This window comes from Limanda limanda, chromosome 12 (assembly GCF_963576545.1).
Source record: "Limanda limanda chromosome 12, fLimLim1.1, whole genome shotgun sequence".
Classification (NCBI taxonomy): Eukaryota; Metazoa; Chordata; class Actinopteri; order Pleuronectiformes; family Pleuronectidae; genus Limanda; species Limanda limanda.
The window spans coordinates 27598940-27617011 of NC_083647.1; the positions used below are offsets into that span (position 1 = coordinate 27598940).

Genomic DNA, 18072 nt, shown 5'->3' on the forward strand with positions numbered 1-18072 from the left:
TTCTCTCTCTCTCTCCTTCTAAACCGACCTATACACACTTCTGACCTGTATTTATAATACAGGTCATGTCACATAGTTAAATCTATGCTTAGAGAGGCTGAACACATCTGGAAACCATTCGGCCCCCAAAGCCAAGCAGATATAAGAATTCTCTTTGTCTAAAATTTCCTTTGTGTAATTCATGTGACGACCACCAGTGTGCGCTCCGGCCACATGGTGTCATTAACATAGACTCCATCTTGAATAACGCAAGTTAACCCACCATTTTGAGTCTATTATTGCCACGCCTCCGCTCTCTCTCTCCTCCCATCCTGGCTCTAAATTCATAACGGCTCCGCCATCTTGTTTTGTAGTCAATCCGCCATTTTGAGAGTTTTTAGGCCTTGATTCCACGAATCATGATCGGCCTCCATCTTAGATGTGATGTCACTACGCGTCATCGCCACGCCCCTTCTTTTTCTCTCTCTCTCGCACACACACTCTCACACACACACACACACAGACACTTTGATAGACACAGACAGATGCATACACACTCAGAAACACATAGGTGGATACATGTGTCTTCTAAATTGTGATAAATGCTGCTGCTGTTGTGATCTTTGAAATATGGGAGTTTGTTAAGATGATGAATCATTAAATAACACTAACTTTATTTCACACACACACACATAGACACACACACACAGAGAGACATGTTGACACAGACACACACACACATAGAGACAGACATACATAGGTAGACCGCAGGTTGTCCATGTATTTTCTGAATTGTGATAAGTGCTGCTGCTGTGTTTATCTTTGAAATATTGGAGCTTGTTAAAATGAGGAATCATTGAATAACATTATAACTTTATTTCCCCTTTTTAATAAATAATTTTGTAATTAAAGTATCTGTAGTCTGTGATTATTTGTGCATAAGTGTGTGAATACAGCTGGATTATGATTGCCTGTGCTCGAACTTAGAAGCCTTCACTGTTTATTAAGTAATCGTTAATATTAAAATATTGACATTATTAATTTGACATTTATCATTATGAGACTGATAATTATAGCTTGACATCGTTGGTCCCTTGAAACCAGGGTGGTGCCCCCCTTTCTCAATTATTAATATAGATAGTATTATTCTTAAATTGATAATTTTATTGTTTTTGACTAATTATTTTCATTATTCTTGGTTGATAACCTTATCATTGTTAATTGATAGCTTGTACTTTCTAATTGATAATTCCTATTTTCTCATTAGTGGTTTTATTGTTATTTGATTACTGATCATCTTCAATTAATAATTTAATTATTTTTGATAGATAATTTTTATTATTTTAATAATCATATTTCATGATTATTAATAATTAGCCAACGTCAAGTCTACTCCTATTGCACAACAGCAGCGACACGAGAGCCTGCCTAAGAACTTCAGCACAAGCAACTGGCCACGACACAAAGTCTGACCAGCAGATGCACAACAACAGGAGCCACAACCAGCAAGACCAGTTCACTGGACTTTAAACAGAACCTCAAAAAGGACCTTTCCCCCTATTTCACTTCTAACAGTATTAAGAGACAAGCCTAGCTCCCAATCACATTAGTTATCAAAAGGAAGGTTTTCCTGTTGTTATGCACCAAGCTGATTGAGCCATGTTCAGGGCTTCCATTGCACAGGCAGAAGACAGGAAGTGGCGTCAGAGGAGGTTTAGGCTTTTTACCAGGAGGTCTCCTTGGTGCTTTACATCCCATTTGGCTGAGGACTGGCTCAGGATGGAAGAGGAGCTGGAAAGTGTTGCTGGAAAGTTGGATATCTATAAAAAAACATCTTTTAATTTTCTGACACTGTGACAATTTGTTTGCACTTTGCTTCTTTCTCATTAATAAGACTTCATGTCTGCAGTTACGTCACAAACCCCCCCCCCCTGCACTTCCTGTTAATATTTAACTTTTGCAGAACAATGTCTGAACATTGAACCCTCAGCAGATAACGATCATATTCAAGCAGCCATTTTACAACCAAGTCTCTTGTCTGTGTGAGCTTGTTGCTGCCAAATGACTTTTGACCAGTTATCAAATCCAAGGCTTGAATTACTTTTTACAATCGTGTCCTGACACACCAGAGAAACCAGGAAACGTGTGTTCCTCCCTGAAGAGACGCAGGCTGAAAACCAGACGATCACATTCACCTTCCAAACCAAACTATACCAAACCAGACCAAACGTCCTGAGTGAGTCCAGCTACAGGAGAGAGGAGTCAAACAACCTGCCGACGCTCCACACACTGACCGTGAGTTTAACAAACACCTCGACTCAGAGGGGAAGTGAACCTCAGTGAAGTTCATGGAGCTGTGACTGACTGACTGTCTGTTTTCAGCTTCACCTGGAGACTCAATGGCTTCCAGATCAGAAGAGGATCTCTGCTGTCCCGTCTGCCGTGATGTCTTCAGAGATCCTGTTCTTCTGTCATGTAGCCACAGCTTCTGTAAAGACTGTGTGAAGAGCTGGTGGAAAGAGAAAGAAGTAAAAGAGTGTCCACTTTGTAAGAGAAGATCATCAAGGGAAGAACCACCTTGTAACCTGGTGTTAAAGAACCTGTGTGAGACCTTCTTGCAGGAAAGAGATCAGAGTTCTTCACATGCTCTCTGCAGTATGCACTCAAAGAAACTCAGAGTCTCCTGTCTGGACCATCAGGAGCCAGTGGGCCTGTTCAGCAGAGATTCAGAAAAACACACCGGCCACAGATTCAGAACCATCGATGAAGCTGCACAACAACACAAGAAGCAGCTTCAGGAAACTCTGGAGCCCTTGAAGAAGAAGTTACAGAGTTTTGAACGTGTTAAAGTAGAGTTTGAACAAACAGCAGAACACATTAAGGTCCAGGCCGGACTCACAGAGACGCAGATCAAGGAGCAGTTTAAAAAGCTTCATCGGTTTCTTGAGGAGGAAGAGGAGGCCAGGATTGCTGCACTGAGGGAGGAAGAGGAGCACAAGAGTCGGATGATGAAGAAGAAGATTGAGTCTCTGAGCAGAGACATAACGTCTCTTTCAGACACAATCAGAACCACAGAGGACGAGCTGAGAGCTGAAGACGTCTCGTTCCTGCTCAACTACAAGGCTGCAGTGGAACGAGTCCAGCAGCGCCCCCTGCTGGATGATCCACAGCTGGCCTCAGGAGCTCTGATAGACGAGGCCAAACATCTGGGCAACCTGAGCATCAACATCTGGAACAAGATGAAGGACGTGGTCTCCTACAGTCCTGTCGTTCTGGACCCAAACTCTGCTAATCCAGGACTCGTCCTGTCTGAAGATCTGGCCAGTTTGAGAGGAGGAGAGAAACAGAAGCTTCCTGACAATCCAGAGAGGTTTGATCATTTTCACTCAGTCCTGGGATCTGAGGGTTTTAACTCAGGGACTCACAGCTGGGACGTCCTGGTTGGAGACAGTACACGCTGGACACTGGGTGTGTCAGCAGAGTCTGCCCAGAGGAAGGGAAGCAATATGTCTGAAACATGGGGAATATGGTTCTATGAAGGTAAATACACAACAGTGTCACCATCAGGATTAACTGTTCTCTCTGTGCAGAAGATCCAGAGGATCAGAGTGAAACTGGACTGGAACAGAGGAGAACTGTCGTTCTCTGATCCTGATACTAACAAACACATTCACACCTTAACACAAACTTTCACTCACAAGATGTTTCCTTTCTTTAGCACGAAAGATCATCACCCAGTGAAGCTGTTACCTGTGAAAGTCTCTGTGACGCTGGATCAGAGCCGTTAGAGACAAAGATTTTATTCATTATGTTTATTTCTTCAAGAGAAATCTGCTGAATTTAAATGTTAAACTCATTATTCTAAAGATTTGTTTATTTTCTCCTTTTACTTCTCACTCGTTTTTATTTCTCCTGTTGACTTTTCCACGTGTGTTAAAAGATTTAATTATTTTCTGATCTTTATCTTTGGTTTGTTTTTTACTTTCATGAAAATGTTTTCTATCATTTAGATTTTGTGTGGATCCATGAAGTCGAGCAAACTGATGAAGATCCACATAAAAACACATTTATCAATAACAGCTGATCATTGTTGACATTCAATAAACTTTATTAAAACTCACACATGAGACATGATTCATGTTTAATCACATAAAGTCTGTTTACATATCAAATAATCCAACACATATGAACATTTGTCTGTTTGATGTGATGAAGCCAAAATGATTCTGTCTGTAAAAGTGTTTATTCAACAGCAGCCTAGTGATGTGATTTTAATATTGTGATAAAAATAATAAAAACTATGAAACAGAAACAGAGTTCTGATATTTTTTAAGTTGAGATGTAAAGATAACATTATCTGTCATTAAGTTGGATTTAACACTCAGAGACAGTTTCAGGTTGTTAAATTGAGTTATAAATACGTTTATTCATGAATTATCACTTATTTAAACATTGGGAGCTAATAGTTGTGAACAATAGTTGGGCCGACATGTGAAGACAAAGCCTGAGACCACATGTCTTCTTTGTTCTGGGGACAAAGATGAGCTTCCAGAACTCAGTGTCTCAGGATGCTTCCACTTCTCACCTCGGTGTGAACCTGCCCCTGGACACAGCTTCCAACCCCTAGTGGTCACTGTGTGTCCCCCCGACCCATGAGGTCACCAGGACAATAAAACCCCAGTTCCCCTCTTTTCTACTGACCTCTGCAGGAGGAGGAGGTTCCTCTCCCTGCTCCAGCTCTTTGGACGTCCAAGCAGGCCGGGCTGAAGCAGACTGCTGAAACCTTCCAATCAATCAAATTTTTTTTGTATAGCCCATATTCACAAATCACAATTTGTCTCATAGGGCTTTATCATGGTGAGACATCCTCTGTCCTTAACCCTCAGCAAGAGTCTCGACAAACTACTAAAAACCCTTTTAACAGGTAAAAATATGTAGAAACCTCAGAGAGACACATGTGAGGATCCGTCTCCCAGGACGGACACAAGTGCAAAAGATGTGTAGAGGAGAACATCATCAGGAGAAAGGTTTTAGCAGCAATGATGAGGGTAAACATTTTGAAGGATAACTGCAATACTATATATTAAGCAGTCCTGCTGCATCATAGTCTCTGGTCAGCAGCAAGATCATGATCCACCATCAAGATGGGATCCACTATAGTCCACAGTCATTGTCCACTGCCGCCATTTAGGATTAGGGTTGCAAAATTCCGGGAATATCCAAAATTGGAGACTTTCCATGGGAATTAACGGGAATGAACGGGAATGAACGGGAATATACGGGAATTAACAGGAAATGTTGTGGATAATTTATAGGAACTGTATTTACCTTGTCATATACAGACATAAATATAAACATTTTGTTTTGCCATAGGCTGACTTGAGCCCTGAGGAAACTTTGGGCACTTGACTATATGCTTCTGCATCGTTGTGTCATTCTTAACATAGGTCTTTGCACAGTATTTGCAAATGTACACAGCCTTTCCTTCTACATTGGATGAGGTGAAATGTCTCCACACATGAGATAGTGCAAGTGGCATTGTTCTGTAGAATAAGATGAGAAAAAAGTTTGTAAAAAAACATATATAAATAGTTAGCCAAACAATTGGAATCGTCTGTAAAAATATTTTACAATTGATGGCTAAATGAATGGAAATAGTCTAGATGAACAGATGAACAATCCTCAATCAGCATGCTAATATATTTTCCCCAGTAATATCATGGAAACTTACCTGACTAGTCCTTCACTCTACAGCAGGCCTCAATAGCCCTGCTGTAGAGTGAAGGATGCTGGGAATTATCTGTGCATGTGATGGAAGAATGACCAGTGGAGGGTTGAAACTCAACGTGCAGCGTGTGCTGCATTCCATACATCTTTAATAGAGTTTTGAATGATGTTTTTATTGCTCAGCGTTTAATTTGCTAATTTATTTATTTTTTTAAATTCCCCAAATTCCTGAGCTTAACTTCCCCTGGAAAGTTTCTGGTAATTTACCAGAAACTTTCCGCCCCTTTGCAACCCTAGTTAGGATCCACAAATCGCAATCCTTGATGTGGCCACAGCTGCGGCTGTGTGATTTGATGTGATAAGGATGGAGAAGGCGGGCTTTATACGATGATGGACAGATGATCAACAGTTACGTAATCAACTATGTCATCAAAGAGCGCTGCCTGCCGCTGGAGAGCTGAGATGTGTCGATACTGCCCTTGAGTCTGTTTTAGGAGACATCAACAGCGCATTCATTTTGAAAGAGGAACAGAGAAACATGATCAAGGCATTTGTAGATCGAAAAGATGTTTTTGCCGTCCTTCCTATGGGATTCATACGTCACATACTACGTTGCTCTGATTGGTTGTAGGTCTATCCAATTGAGCGAAGAGGCAATTTTTTTCCTGGTGCGGTTGAAACACGCCCCATAATCACAGCCCAATGGAACGGTCTCAGACTCATATTCTGACTAGAATCATGAGTATGACAACGTCAGGCTACAGGAGTGGGGCTTGATGGCTAAAAGCTCTGGCTCCTACTCTACTTTTAGAGACTTTAGGGTCGACAAGTAGGCCTGAGTTCTGGGAGCGGAGTGCTCTAGCTAGTTGATATGGTACTAACATCTCTTTAAGGTAAAATGCTGCCATATCATTAAGGGCCTTGAAGGTGAGGAGGAGAATTTTAAATTCTATTCTTGATTTAACAGGAAGCCAGTGTAGCGATGCTAATACTGGAGAAATGTGCTCTCTTTTCTTAGTTCTTGTCAGGACACGTGCTGCGGCATTTTGGACCAGCTGCAGAATCCTTAACGACTTGCTGCTGGAGCCTGATAATAGGGAATTACAGTAGTCCAGTCTCGATGTAACAAAGGCGTGGACTAGTTTTTCTGCATATTTTTGCGAAAGGACATGTCTGATTTTTGAGATATTACGCAAGTGGAAAAAGGCGGTCCTAAAAATTTGTTTTAAGTGACTATTAAAGGATAAATCAGGATCGAAGATCTCTCCCAAGTTCCTGACTGTGTCATTGGAAGCAAGGGCAATGTTGTCTAGCGCAGCTACATCATTAGATAATGTTTCTCTAAGGCATAGCAGTGAAAATTTACCGAGTGTGTCCTGATAATGTTTCCTAGTGGAAGCATATATAAGGCAGGGACACAAGAGCCTGCCTAAGAACTGCAGCACAAGCAACTGGTAACGACACAAAGTCTGACCAGCAGATGCACAACAACAGGAGCCACAACCAGCAAGACCAGTTCACTGGACTTTAAACAGCACCTCAAAAAGGACCTTTCCACCTTTTCACTTCTAACAGTATTAAGAGACAAGCCTAGCAACCAATTACATTAGATATCAAACTAGTTTTTCCCAGAGTGCAGGAGGGCCACCGCTCTGTGAATAAGATGCTAAAGGAATGTGTTCCTGTTGTTATGCACCAAGCTGATTGGGCCATCTTCAGGGCTTCCACTGCACAGGCGGTGACAGGAAGTGGAGTCAGAAGGTCACTGATGCCCGTTGAGGTGTTGATGTAAGAACGGCAGGAGAGGGAAGCCCTGAGATGACCGGTACCAGGACCCACAAGTACTGCAGCGTCAGCAGTTGGGAAATGGAGCAGTTTGAAGAGGGTTTGGACAAGAACTTTTGTTTTGTGGAACGAGCACCTTGAGGTAAAGCCAAAATTGGTTTTCTCCATCCGGTGGCTGGGCTCAGCTCGGGTGAGTGAGTTCGGAGTGAAGCTGCTGCTGCTTCTCGTGAAAAGGGAGAGAGGAGGTTCAGGCATTTTATCAGGAGGTCTCCTTGGTGCTTTATATCCCATTTGGCTGAGGAATGGCTCAGGATGGAAGAGGAGCTGGAAAGTGTTGCTGGGAAGTTGGATATCTATAAAACCCTCTTTTTCTGAACTTGTGACCATTTGTTGCACTTTGCTTCTTTCTCATTAATAAGACTTCAGGTTCGTAGGTACGTCACAGACTATACACCCCCCCCCCCCCTGCACTTCCTGTTTTTTGTCTATAGGACCTGACACAAACCTCTTCTTGACGAAGTTAATATTTTTTAATAACTTATCTTTACTTTTGCAGAACGACCTCTGAACATTGAACCCTCAGCAGATAATGATCATATTCAAGCAGCTATTTTACAACCAAGTCTCTTGTCTGTGTGAGCTTGTTGCTGCCAAATGACTTTTGACCAGATATCAAATCCAAGGCTTGAATTACTTTTTACAATCTTGTCCTGACACACCAGAGAAACCAGGACACATCTGTTCATCCCTGAAGAGACGCAGGCTGAAAACCAGACGATCACATTCACCTTCCAAACCAAACTGAACCAAACCAGACCAAACGTCCTGAGTGAGTCCAGCTACAGGAGAGAAGAGTCAAACTACAACCTGCCGACGCTCCACACACTGACCGTGAGTTTAACCCTTTGATACACAAGCTATGTAAACCCCCTCTAAGGCAGAACATGGGTCAAAAATGACCCGTATTGACTTACAATGTTATTTCAGGCACGGCTGAGTATTTCTTTGCTATATTTTTGGAAATCTAATTATTTCATCATTTAATATTCAAAGTATTCATTAAATATCTTGTTTTTGATTACCACAAATCATTAATTTCATTTAATTTTTCATAAATTATGAACTAAAATAGTTTTTGTATTTTTAAATCAAGTTTACACACATGGGTCAAAAATGACCCGATGGAGTTTAAATTGTAAATATCTTTACAAATTTATTTCATCATTCAGAATTTCAGGAATTCCTCCATTAACTTGTTTTTGATCATCACAAATTCTTATTTTCATTTGTCCTTTTCTACTTTTTTAATAAAAAACATTTTTGTATCACTACCCTTCCATGGGTCAAAAATGTTATTTCATGCATGGCTGTGCTTCTTTGCTATATCTTTTAAAATCTATTCATTTTAGTAGGGTCCGAAACCTCAATTCCGTGACCATTCTCTGGCAAATATGTTTTGATGACTGATTTGACATCTATACAACATTTATAAAAAATTTAGCCCCCATGTCCCTCGCAAAAATGTCGGCATTTTTCGCTAGAGGGCCGAATCCAAAATGGCAGCCGGCACTATCTTGTAAAGGTTACTTTTTTACCAGAGCACCTAGAATCTAAATGTTGTATAGATGTCAAATCAGTCATCAAAACATATTTGCCAGAGAATGGTCACGGAATTGAGGTATCGGACCCTACTATTTAATCATTTAATATTTCAAAGTATTCATTAAAATATCTTGCTTTTGATTACCACAGATTATTATTTTCATTTTCTCTGTCTTAATTTTTTAACTAAAATATTTTTCGTATGACTTCATCACGTTTACACACATGGGTCAAAATGACCCATGTATGCAAGTGTGAATTTGATAGGAACCTTTGATTTGTAAATGTTTGTAGTTAGGAACATGTTTACTGTGGACAACTTTTGACTAACTACAAACATTTACAAATCAAAGGTTCCTATCAAATTCACAATTGCATACATGGGTCATTTGTGTGTGTAAACTTGATGTAGTAATACAAAAAACATTTTAGTTAAAAAATTAAGAGAGAGAAAATTAAAATAATGATTTGTGGTAATCAAAAACAAGATATTTTAATTAATACTTTGTAATATTAAATGATTAAATAAATAGAATTTAAAAGATATAGCAAAGATGCACAGCCATGCATGAAATAACATGTGAAATTAATACGGGTCATTTTTGACCCATGTTGTGCCTTAGAAGGGTAGTGATATAAAAATGATTTTTATTAAAAAAGTAAATAAGGACAAATAAAAATAAGAATGTGTAATGATCAAAAACAAGTTAATTAAGGAATTCCTGGAATTCTGAATGATGAAATACATTAATTGCAAAGATATTTACAATTAAAACTCCATCGGGTCACTTTTGACCCATGTTGTGTATCAAATGGTTAACAAACACCTCGACTCAGAGGGGAAGTGAAGTTCATGGAGCTGTGACTGACTGACTGTCTGTTTTCAGCTTCACCTGGAGACTCAATGGCTTCCAGATCAGAAGAGAATCTCTGCTGTGCGGTCTGCAGTGATGTCTTCAGAGATCCTGTTCTTCTGTCATGTAGCCACAGCTTCTGTAAAGACTGTTTGAAGAGCTGGTGGAAAGAAAAAGGAGTAAAAGAGTGTCCACTTTGTAAGAGAAGATCTTCGAGGGAAGAACCACCTTGTAACCTGGTGTTAAAGAACCTGTGTGAGACCTTCTTACAGGAGAGAGATCAGAGCTCTTCACCTGCTCTCTGCAGTCTGCACTCAAAGAAGCTCAAACTCTCCTGTCTGGACCATCAGCAGCCAGTGGGTCTCGTCTGCAGAGATTCAGAAAAACACACCGACGACGGATTCAGACCAATGGATGAAGTTGCACGACAACACAAGAAGCAGCTTCAGGAAACTCTGGAGCCCTTGAAGAAGAAGTTACAGTGTTTTGAACGTGTTAAAGTACAGTTTGAACAAACAGCAGAACACATTAAGGTCCAGGCCGGACTCACAGAGACGCAGATCAAGGAGCAGTTTAAAAAGCTTCATCGGTTTCTGGAGGAGGAAGAGGAGGACAGGGTGGCTGCACTGAGGGAGGAAGAGGAGCAGAAGAGTCGGATGATGAAGAAGAAGATTGAGGCTCTGAGCAGAGACGTAATGGCTCTTTCAGACACAATCAGAACCACAGAGGACGAGCTGAGAGCTGAAGACGTCTCGTTCCTGCTCAATTACAAGGCTGCAGTGGAACGAGTCCAGCAGCGCCCCCTGCTGGATGATCCACAGCTGGCCTCAGGAGCTCTGATAGACGAGGCCAAACATCTGGGCAACCTGAGCTTCAACATCTGGAACAAGATGAAGGACGTGGTCTCCTACAGTCCTGTGGTTCTGGACCCAAACTCTGCTCATCCAGAACTCGTCCTGTCTGAAGATATGATCAGTTTGAGAGGAGGAGAGAAACAGAAGCTTCCTGACAATCCAGAGAGGTTTGATTATTTTCACTCAGTCCTGGGATCTGAGGGTTTTAACTCAGGGACTCACAGTTGGGACATCCTGGTTGGAGACAGTACACGCTGGACACTGGGTGTGTCAGCAGAGTCTGCCCAGAGGAAGGGAAGCAATATGTCTGAAACATGGGGAATATGGTTCTATGAAGGTAAATACACAACCGTGTCACCATCAGGATTATCTGTTCTCTCTGTGCAGAAGATCCAGAGGATCAGAGTGAAACTGGACTGGAACAGAGGAGAACTGTCGTTCTCTGATCCTGATACTAACAAACACATTCACACCTTAACACAAACTTTCACTCACAAGATGTTTCCTTTCTTTAGCACGAAAGATCATCACCCAGTGAAGCTGTTACCTGTGAAAGTCTCTGTGACGCTGGATCAGAGCCGTTAGAGACAAAGATTTTATTCATCATGTTTATTTCTTCAAGAGAAATCTGCTGAATTTAAAAGTTAAACTCGTTATTCTGAAGCTTTGTTTATTTCTCCTTTTACTTATCACTCATTTTTATTTCTGCTGTCGATTTTTCCACGTGTGTAAAAAGATTTGATTATTTTCTGATCTTTATCTTTGGTTTGTTTTTTTACTTTCATGGAAAAATGTTTTCTATCATTTAGATTTTGTGTGGATCCATGAAGTCGAGCAAACTGATGAAGATCCACATAAAAACACATTTATCAATAACAGCTGATCATTGTTCACATTCAACAAACTTTATTAAAACTCACACATGAGACATGATTCATGTTTAATCACATAAAGTCTGTTCACATATGAAATAATCCAACTTATATGAACATTTGTCTGTTTGATGTGATGAAGCCAAAATGATTCTGTCTGTAAAAATGTTTATTCAACAGCAGCCTAGTGATGGGATTTTAATATTGTGATAAAAATAATAAAAACTATGAAACAGAAACAGAGTTCTGACCTTTTTTAAGTTGAGATGTAAATGTAACACTATCTGTCATTAAGTAGGATTTAACTCTCAGATAGTATCAGGTTTTTAAAGAGTTATAAATACGTTTATTCATGAATTATCACTTATTTAAACATTGGGAGCTAATAGTTGTGAACAATAGTTGGGCCGACATGTGAAGACAAAGCCTGAGAACACATGTCTTCTTTGTTCTGGAGACAAAGATGAGCTTCCAGAACTCAGTGTCCCAGGGTGCTTCCACTTCACACCTCGGTGTGAACCTGCCCCTGGACACAGCTTTCAACCCCTAGTGGTCACTGTGTGCCCCCCCGACCCATGAGGTCACCAGGACAATAAAAGCCCAGTTCCCCTCTTTTCTACTGACCTCTGCAGGAGGAGGAGGTTCCTCTCCCTGCTGCAGCTCTTTGGACCTCCAAGCAGGCCGGTCTGAAGCAGACTGCTGAAACCTTCCAGAAGGCAGCGACACGAGAGCCTGCCTAAGAACTGCAGCACAAGCAACTGGCCACGACACAAAGTCTGACCAGCAGATGCACAACAACAGGAGCCACAACCAGCAAAACCAGTTCACTGGACTTTAAACAGCACCTCAAAAAGGACCTTTCCCCCTTTTCATGACCTGGTAACATAACTGGGCTGATTACACGAGGCCTATGCACAGAACTGTTGAACTCTATTCATGTGATGTTTTATAAATTGGATTTGTGTTTTTGTGATATTTGGTAATACGTTACTTGAAAGCTAAGGTTAGTTCTGTGATGCTCTTCGTAGAATCAGAATCTTTCTTTACATGCAACTAACTACTTCCTCTGACCGGCACCAACACCTCACACACCTGTGATCTCAGCCCCATGATCCCAACTCTCCAGGGGGTCTTCAGTCTTCATAGTGGCCAGCCGCCATTTTGAAACCTCCCACACGCACACAATGACATTGTGTTCATTTGTTTGCACTTTGCTTCTGTCTCTTTAATGCGACTTCAGCTCTGCAGTTACGTCACAGACTCCTCCCCCTGCACTTCCTCACTTTTGTCCACAGGATCTGACACAAACCTCTTCTTGACGAAGTTAATATTTTATCATAACTTATCTTTACTTCAGCAGAACGACCTCTGAACTTTGAACCCTCAGCAGATAACGATCATATTCAAACAGCTATTTTACAACCAAGTCTCTTGTCTGTGTGAGCTTGTTGCTGCCAAATGACTTTTGACCAGTTATCAAATCCAAGGCTTGAATTACTTTTTACAATCGTGTCCTGATATCGTGTCTTTCCTTCTGCGTCGTGAATGCTTTTTAAGACAATTCACATACAAGGTCTATCCAAATGTTGTTATGCTCCCCCCAAAAATCCCCATGTTCCTTATTTTTATATATATATATATATATATTTTTTTTATCAACAGAAACATTGTCCACCCTAATAAAAAAAAATCCCTTTGCTAGAAATTCCCCTTTGTGTCGACATGGTCTGGACAAATCTGTTCATGGTCTACCTGGTCTTAGGGAATTCGCAGTCTCCTTCTCCCTTAACCTAGACACAGTTGTAGATTCACTTCCCACCGCTGACCCCCCCCCCCCCCCCCCATGCAGTCTGTTAAGAAAAAACAACAGCGTGTTCTTTACTTCTTTAACGAGAAGAAGAGCCAAACTCAGTTTTGCTCAATTAAGAATTTATTTAGGAAAGCAATGAACAGGTTACGGCAAAAGACACAATTGGCTTCCAGTACATTAAGTGTATCAGAGCGCCTCGAACATCCGGCATCAGTCCATTTTATACAGTAGATCTTCGTTCCTCCCTCCTCGGAAGTGCGCACGCTTCCTGGCTTTTGGAATACGGAAGTGAACAGGGAGACACTCCCAAATGACAATATAGTTGCTAGACAACGAGTTTTACTACAAGAACGTCCTTCAACCACAGATGCAATATGGGTCAAAGGTGTTTACAATTGGAGAAAAGATTATTATTCTTTCAGCTATTTCAAAACAAGCCTGACTGTGTAAACATTCGCATCCTCGAAACCCAAAGCAACATACAGAATTAAGTCAACAACGTCACTCTGTCTGACCTCCACGACTTTATCAGACAGCTGTGAGACTCTATGTGAGTTTAATGAATCTAATGAAATTATGCTTTAATACAGAAGTTAGAAATGAGATCAAGTTAACGTTCATTCTTAATTTGTAGATTAACCCCTAGGAAGGAAAAGGTTATTATTAAATAATTTGTATGAAGGCCTAATATCTAACTAACAATACTTCTATCTTTATTTTTAAGAGTTCAGTCAGACACAACCTATAGTTAAAAGTTTGAAATTCCTAACAAGTCCCAACTGAACACATGGAATCACTGACAGCAGACACAATACTCTGAACACTGAATGACCGGTCCGATGTCTGACGGGATCTCATGCCCACCTGAGCCTGCAGCTCAGCAGTCGTACCACCATCCACTCCACATGTTGGACGTGCTCTTTGCTATCATCAACAACCTGAGACTCAGCAGGATCAGATACCCAGCGAGCGGTCCTAGTATCACTCTGCTCCCTGTGACTCGAGGTTCCTGAAGAATCTTGGTTCTGACCAGTAGTGGAAGAAGAGAGGCTGATCTCCTCATCACCCTCCCCCCAAGAAGGTAGTGGTAGAAAACTAACAGGCATGATCAAGTTCTGATGAACTGCCTTAATCCGACCTGTTGGATGGCGTAAGTTATACGTGTGAAGACTCACATTTTTACCCACAACCACATACACCACCCCCTCCCACTGGTCAGCCAGCTTCTTTTGACCTCTCTCCCCTTTGTTCAATAGCAGGACTCTGTCTCCTTCTTCAACAGAAACCCCTTCACCTTCTTGTTATTCCCCTCTGCCTGTTTCGCCTGCTGCTTACTGAGGTTCCTCTGAGCCAATAAGGTTGCCTCCCTCAGGTCCCTTCCTAAAGACTGAACATATACATCAACATTCACATTCTCTCCATCCAAGAGAACACTCCCCAACATCCCATCAACAGGTCAGCGAGGAGTACGACCAAACATCTGAAAAGATGGTGGAAACCCGGTATGTATGAATGAATCAGGATGGAAGAGGAGGAGCTGGAAAGTGTTGCTGGAAAGTTGGATATCTGTAAAAAAACATCTTTTAATTTTCTGACATTGTGACACTTTGTTTGCACTTTGCTTCTTTCTCATTAATAAGACTTCATGTCTGCAGTTACGTCACAGACACCCCCCCCCCTGCACTTCCTGTTAATATTTTACTTTAACTCTCACACTAGCAGAACAACCTCTGAACATTGAACCCTCAGCAGATAACGATCATATTCAAGCAGCTATTTCACAACAAAGTCTCTTGTCTGTGTGAGCTTGTTGCTGCCAAATGACTTTTGACCAGTTATCAAATCCAAGGCTTGAATTACTTTTTACAATCGTGTCCTGACACACCAGAGAAACCAGGAAACATATGTTCCTCCCTGAAGAGACGCAGGCTGAAAACCAGACGATCACATTCACCTTCCAAACCAAACTAAACCAGACCAGACGTCCTGAGTGAGTCCAGCTACAGGAGAGAAGAGTCAAACTACAACCTGCCGACGCTCCACACACTGACCGTGAGTTTAACAAACACCTCGACTCAGAGGGGAAGTGAACCTCAGTGAAGTTCATGGAGCTGTGACTGACTGACTGTCTGTTTTCAGCTTCACCTGGAGACTCAATGGCTTCCAGATTAGAAGAGGATCTCTACTGTTCCGTCTGCTGTGATGTCTTCAGAGATCCTGTTCTTCTGTCATGTAGCCACAGCTTCTGTAAAGACTGTGTGAAGGGCTGGTGGAAAGGCAAAAAAGTTAAAGAGTGTCCACTTTGTAAGAGAAGATCTTCAAAGTCATTACCACCTTGTAACCTGGTTTTAAAGAACCTGTGTGAGACCTTCTTACAGGAGAGAGATCAGAGCCTTTCACCTGCTCGCTGCAGTCTGCACTCAGAGAAACTCAGACTCTTCTGTCTGGACCATCAGCAGCCAGTGTGTCTCGTCTGCAGAGATTCAAAAAAACACACCGGCCACAGAATCAGCCCCATCGATGAAGCTGCACAACAACACAAGAAGCAGCTTCAGGAAACTCTGGAGCCCTTGAAGGAGAAGTTACAGTGTTTTGAACGTGTTAAAGTAGAGTTTGAACAAACAGCAAAACACATTAAGGTCCAGGCCGGACTCACAGAGACGCAGATCAAGGAGCAGTTTAAAAAGCTTCATCAGTTTCTGGAGGAGGAAGAGGAGGCCAGGATGGATGCACTGAGGGAGGAAGAGGAGCAGAAGAGTCGGATGATGAAGAAGAAGATTGAAGCTCTGAGCAGAGACATAATGGCTCTTTCAGACACAATCAGAACCACAGAGGACGAGCTGAGAGCTGAAGACGTCTCGTTCCTGCTCAACTACAAGACTGCAGTGGAACGAGTCCAGCAGCGCCCCCTGCTTGGTGATCCACAGCTGGCCTCAGGAGCTCTGATAGACAAGGCCAAACATCTGGGCAACCTGAGCTTCAACATCTGGAACAAGATGAAGGACGAGGTCTCCTACAGTCCTGTTGTTCTGGACCCAAACTCTGCTAGTCCATGCCTCGTCCTGTCTGAAGATCTGACCAGTTTTAGACAAGAAGCGAAACAGAAGCTTCCTGACAATCCAGAGAGGTTTGATTATTACTCCTCAGTCCTGGGATCTGAGGGTTTTAACTCAGGGACTCACAGCTGGGACGTCCTGGTTGGAGACAGTACACGCTGGGAACTGGGTGTAAGAGCAGAGCCTGTCCAGAGGAAGGGAAGCAAACGTTCTGGATACTGGAGAATACAGTTTTATGAAGGTAAATACTCAGCATGGTCACAATCAGCATCATCTGTTCTCTCTGTGCAGAAGATCCAGAGGATCAGAGTGAAACTGGACTGGAACAGAGGAGAACTGTCGTTCTCTGATCTTGATACTAACAAACACATTCACACCTTCATACACAGTTTCACTCAGAAGATGTTTCCATACTTTAGCATTACAGATCCCTTGAAGCTGTTACCTGTGAAAGTCTCTGTGACGCTGGATCAGAGCCGTTAGAGATAAAGATTTTATTCATCATGTTTATTTCTTCAAGAGAAATCTGCTGAATTTAAAAGTTAAACTCGTTATTCTAAAGCTTTGTTTATTTCTCCTTTGACTTTTCGAGGTGTGTAATAGGATTTAATTATTTTCTGATCTTTATCTTTGGTTTGTTTTTTACTTTCATGGAAAATGTTTTCTATCATTTAGATTTTGTGTGGATCCATGAAGTCGAGCAAACTGATGAAGATCCACATAAAAACACATTTATCAATAACAGCTGATCATTGTTCACATACAACAAACTTTATTAAAACTCACACATGAGACCACATTCATGTTTATCACATAAAGTCTGTTCACATATGAAATAATCCAACATATATGAACATTTGTCTGTTTGATGTGATGAAGCCAAAATGTTTCTGTTTGTAAAAATGTTTATTCAACAGCAGCCTAGTGATGTGATTTTAATATTGTGATTAAATTATAAAAACTATTAAACAGAAACAGAGTTTTTGCCTTTTTTAAGTTCTCTGTCATTAAGTAGGATTTGTTGGGATTTTAAATTTTAGTTCGTCTTTGTGTGTGTATCTGAAGATGGCAATAGAACTGAACTCTAAACAAAAGAAAGGAGGGTGGGGGCAGGAGCAGTTTGGTACAGATATATGGCCTTCACAAATGATTTATAATAACCGTTGCTGCTTGGTGTTAATCTTGAAGTTAGAATGTGTGTGCGTCACATCGCTGGTCAGTCTCACACCTGTCTTGATAAGAGGTCTGATAGGAGCCGCTGCCTGTTGTGGGATTGTGAATCTGTGGCATACAATATACTTATCTTTTTATATTAACGCATATCTCCCTTAGATTCATTCAACATCACAGAGATGTGACCCTCAGATAGTTTCAAGTTTTAAATTGAGTTATATATACGTTTATTCATGAATTATTACTTATTTGAACGTTGGGACCTAATTGTTGTGAACAATAGTTGGGTCTCTGGAGACAAAGATAAGCTTCTACAACTAAGTGTTACAGGTTGCTTCCACTTCACACCTCGGGGTGAAC

At 41.3% G+C, this 18072-nt stretch overlaps 2 protein-coding genes across 4 annotated transcripts; both read left to right on the forward strand.

Moving 5' to 3' along the window:
• Window positions 1-2378: 2378 nt before the first annotated feature.
• On the forward strand, window positions 2379-3901 carry LOC133014882 (zinc-binding protein A33-like). The gene has a single exon (XM_061082100.1). The coding sequence runs from the start codon at window positions 2379-2381 to the stop codon at window positions 3765-3767; it is 1389 nt and encodes a 462-aa protein (XP_060938083.1). The 3' UTR covers window positions 3768-3901.
• Window positions 3902-9997: 6096 nt separating this feature from the next.
• Window positions 9998-17345, forward strand: LOC133014885 (E3 ubiquitin-protein ligase TRIM35-like). Of its 3 annotated transcripts, none has more exons than XM_061082103.1 (2): window positions 9998-10226; window positions 15860-17345. In XM_061082103.1, the coding sequence occupies exons 1-2, from the start codon at window positions 9998-10000 to the stop codon at window positions 17020-17022; spliced, it is 1392 nt and encodes a 463-aa protein (XP_060938086.1). In that variant the 3' UTR covers window positions 17023-17345. The 3 variants fall into 3 exon arrangements, with proteins under 3 accessions (XP_060938086.1, XP_060938084.1, XP_060938085.1); XM_061082102.1 differs by lacking the exon at window positions 9998-10226 and adding an exon at window positions 15372-15535 and having other exon boundaries at window positions 15623-17345; XM_061082101.1 differs by lacking the exon at window positions 15860-17345 and having other exon boundaries at window positions 9998-11580.
• The last annotated feature ends 727 nt before the right edge of the window (window positions 17346-18072 follow it).

What these genes read in the sequence shown, in the direction of transcription:
- LOC133014882 (XM_061082100.1), top strand. Translation starts at nt 2,379, where the DNA reads ATGGCTTCCAGATCAGAAGAGGATCTCTGCTGTCCCGTCTGCCGTGAT.
- LOC133014885 (XM_061082103.1), top strand. Translation starts at nt 9,998, where the DNA reads ATGGCTTCCAGATCAGAAGAGAATCTCTGCTGTGCGGTCTGCAGTGAT. An exon ending in GACCTTCTTACAGGAGAGAG is followed by an intron (nt 10,227 to 15,859) that starts ATCAGAGCTCTT and finishes AGACCTTCTTAC; the next exon opens with AGGAGAGAGATCAGAGCCTT.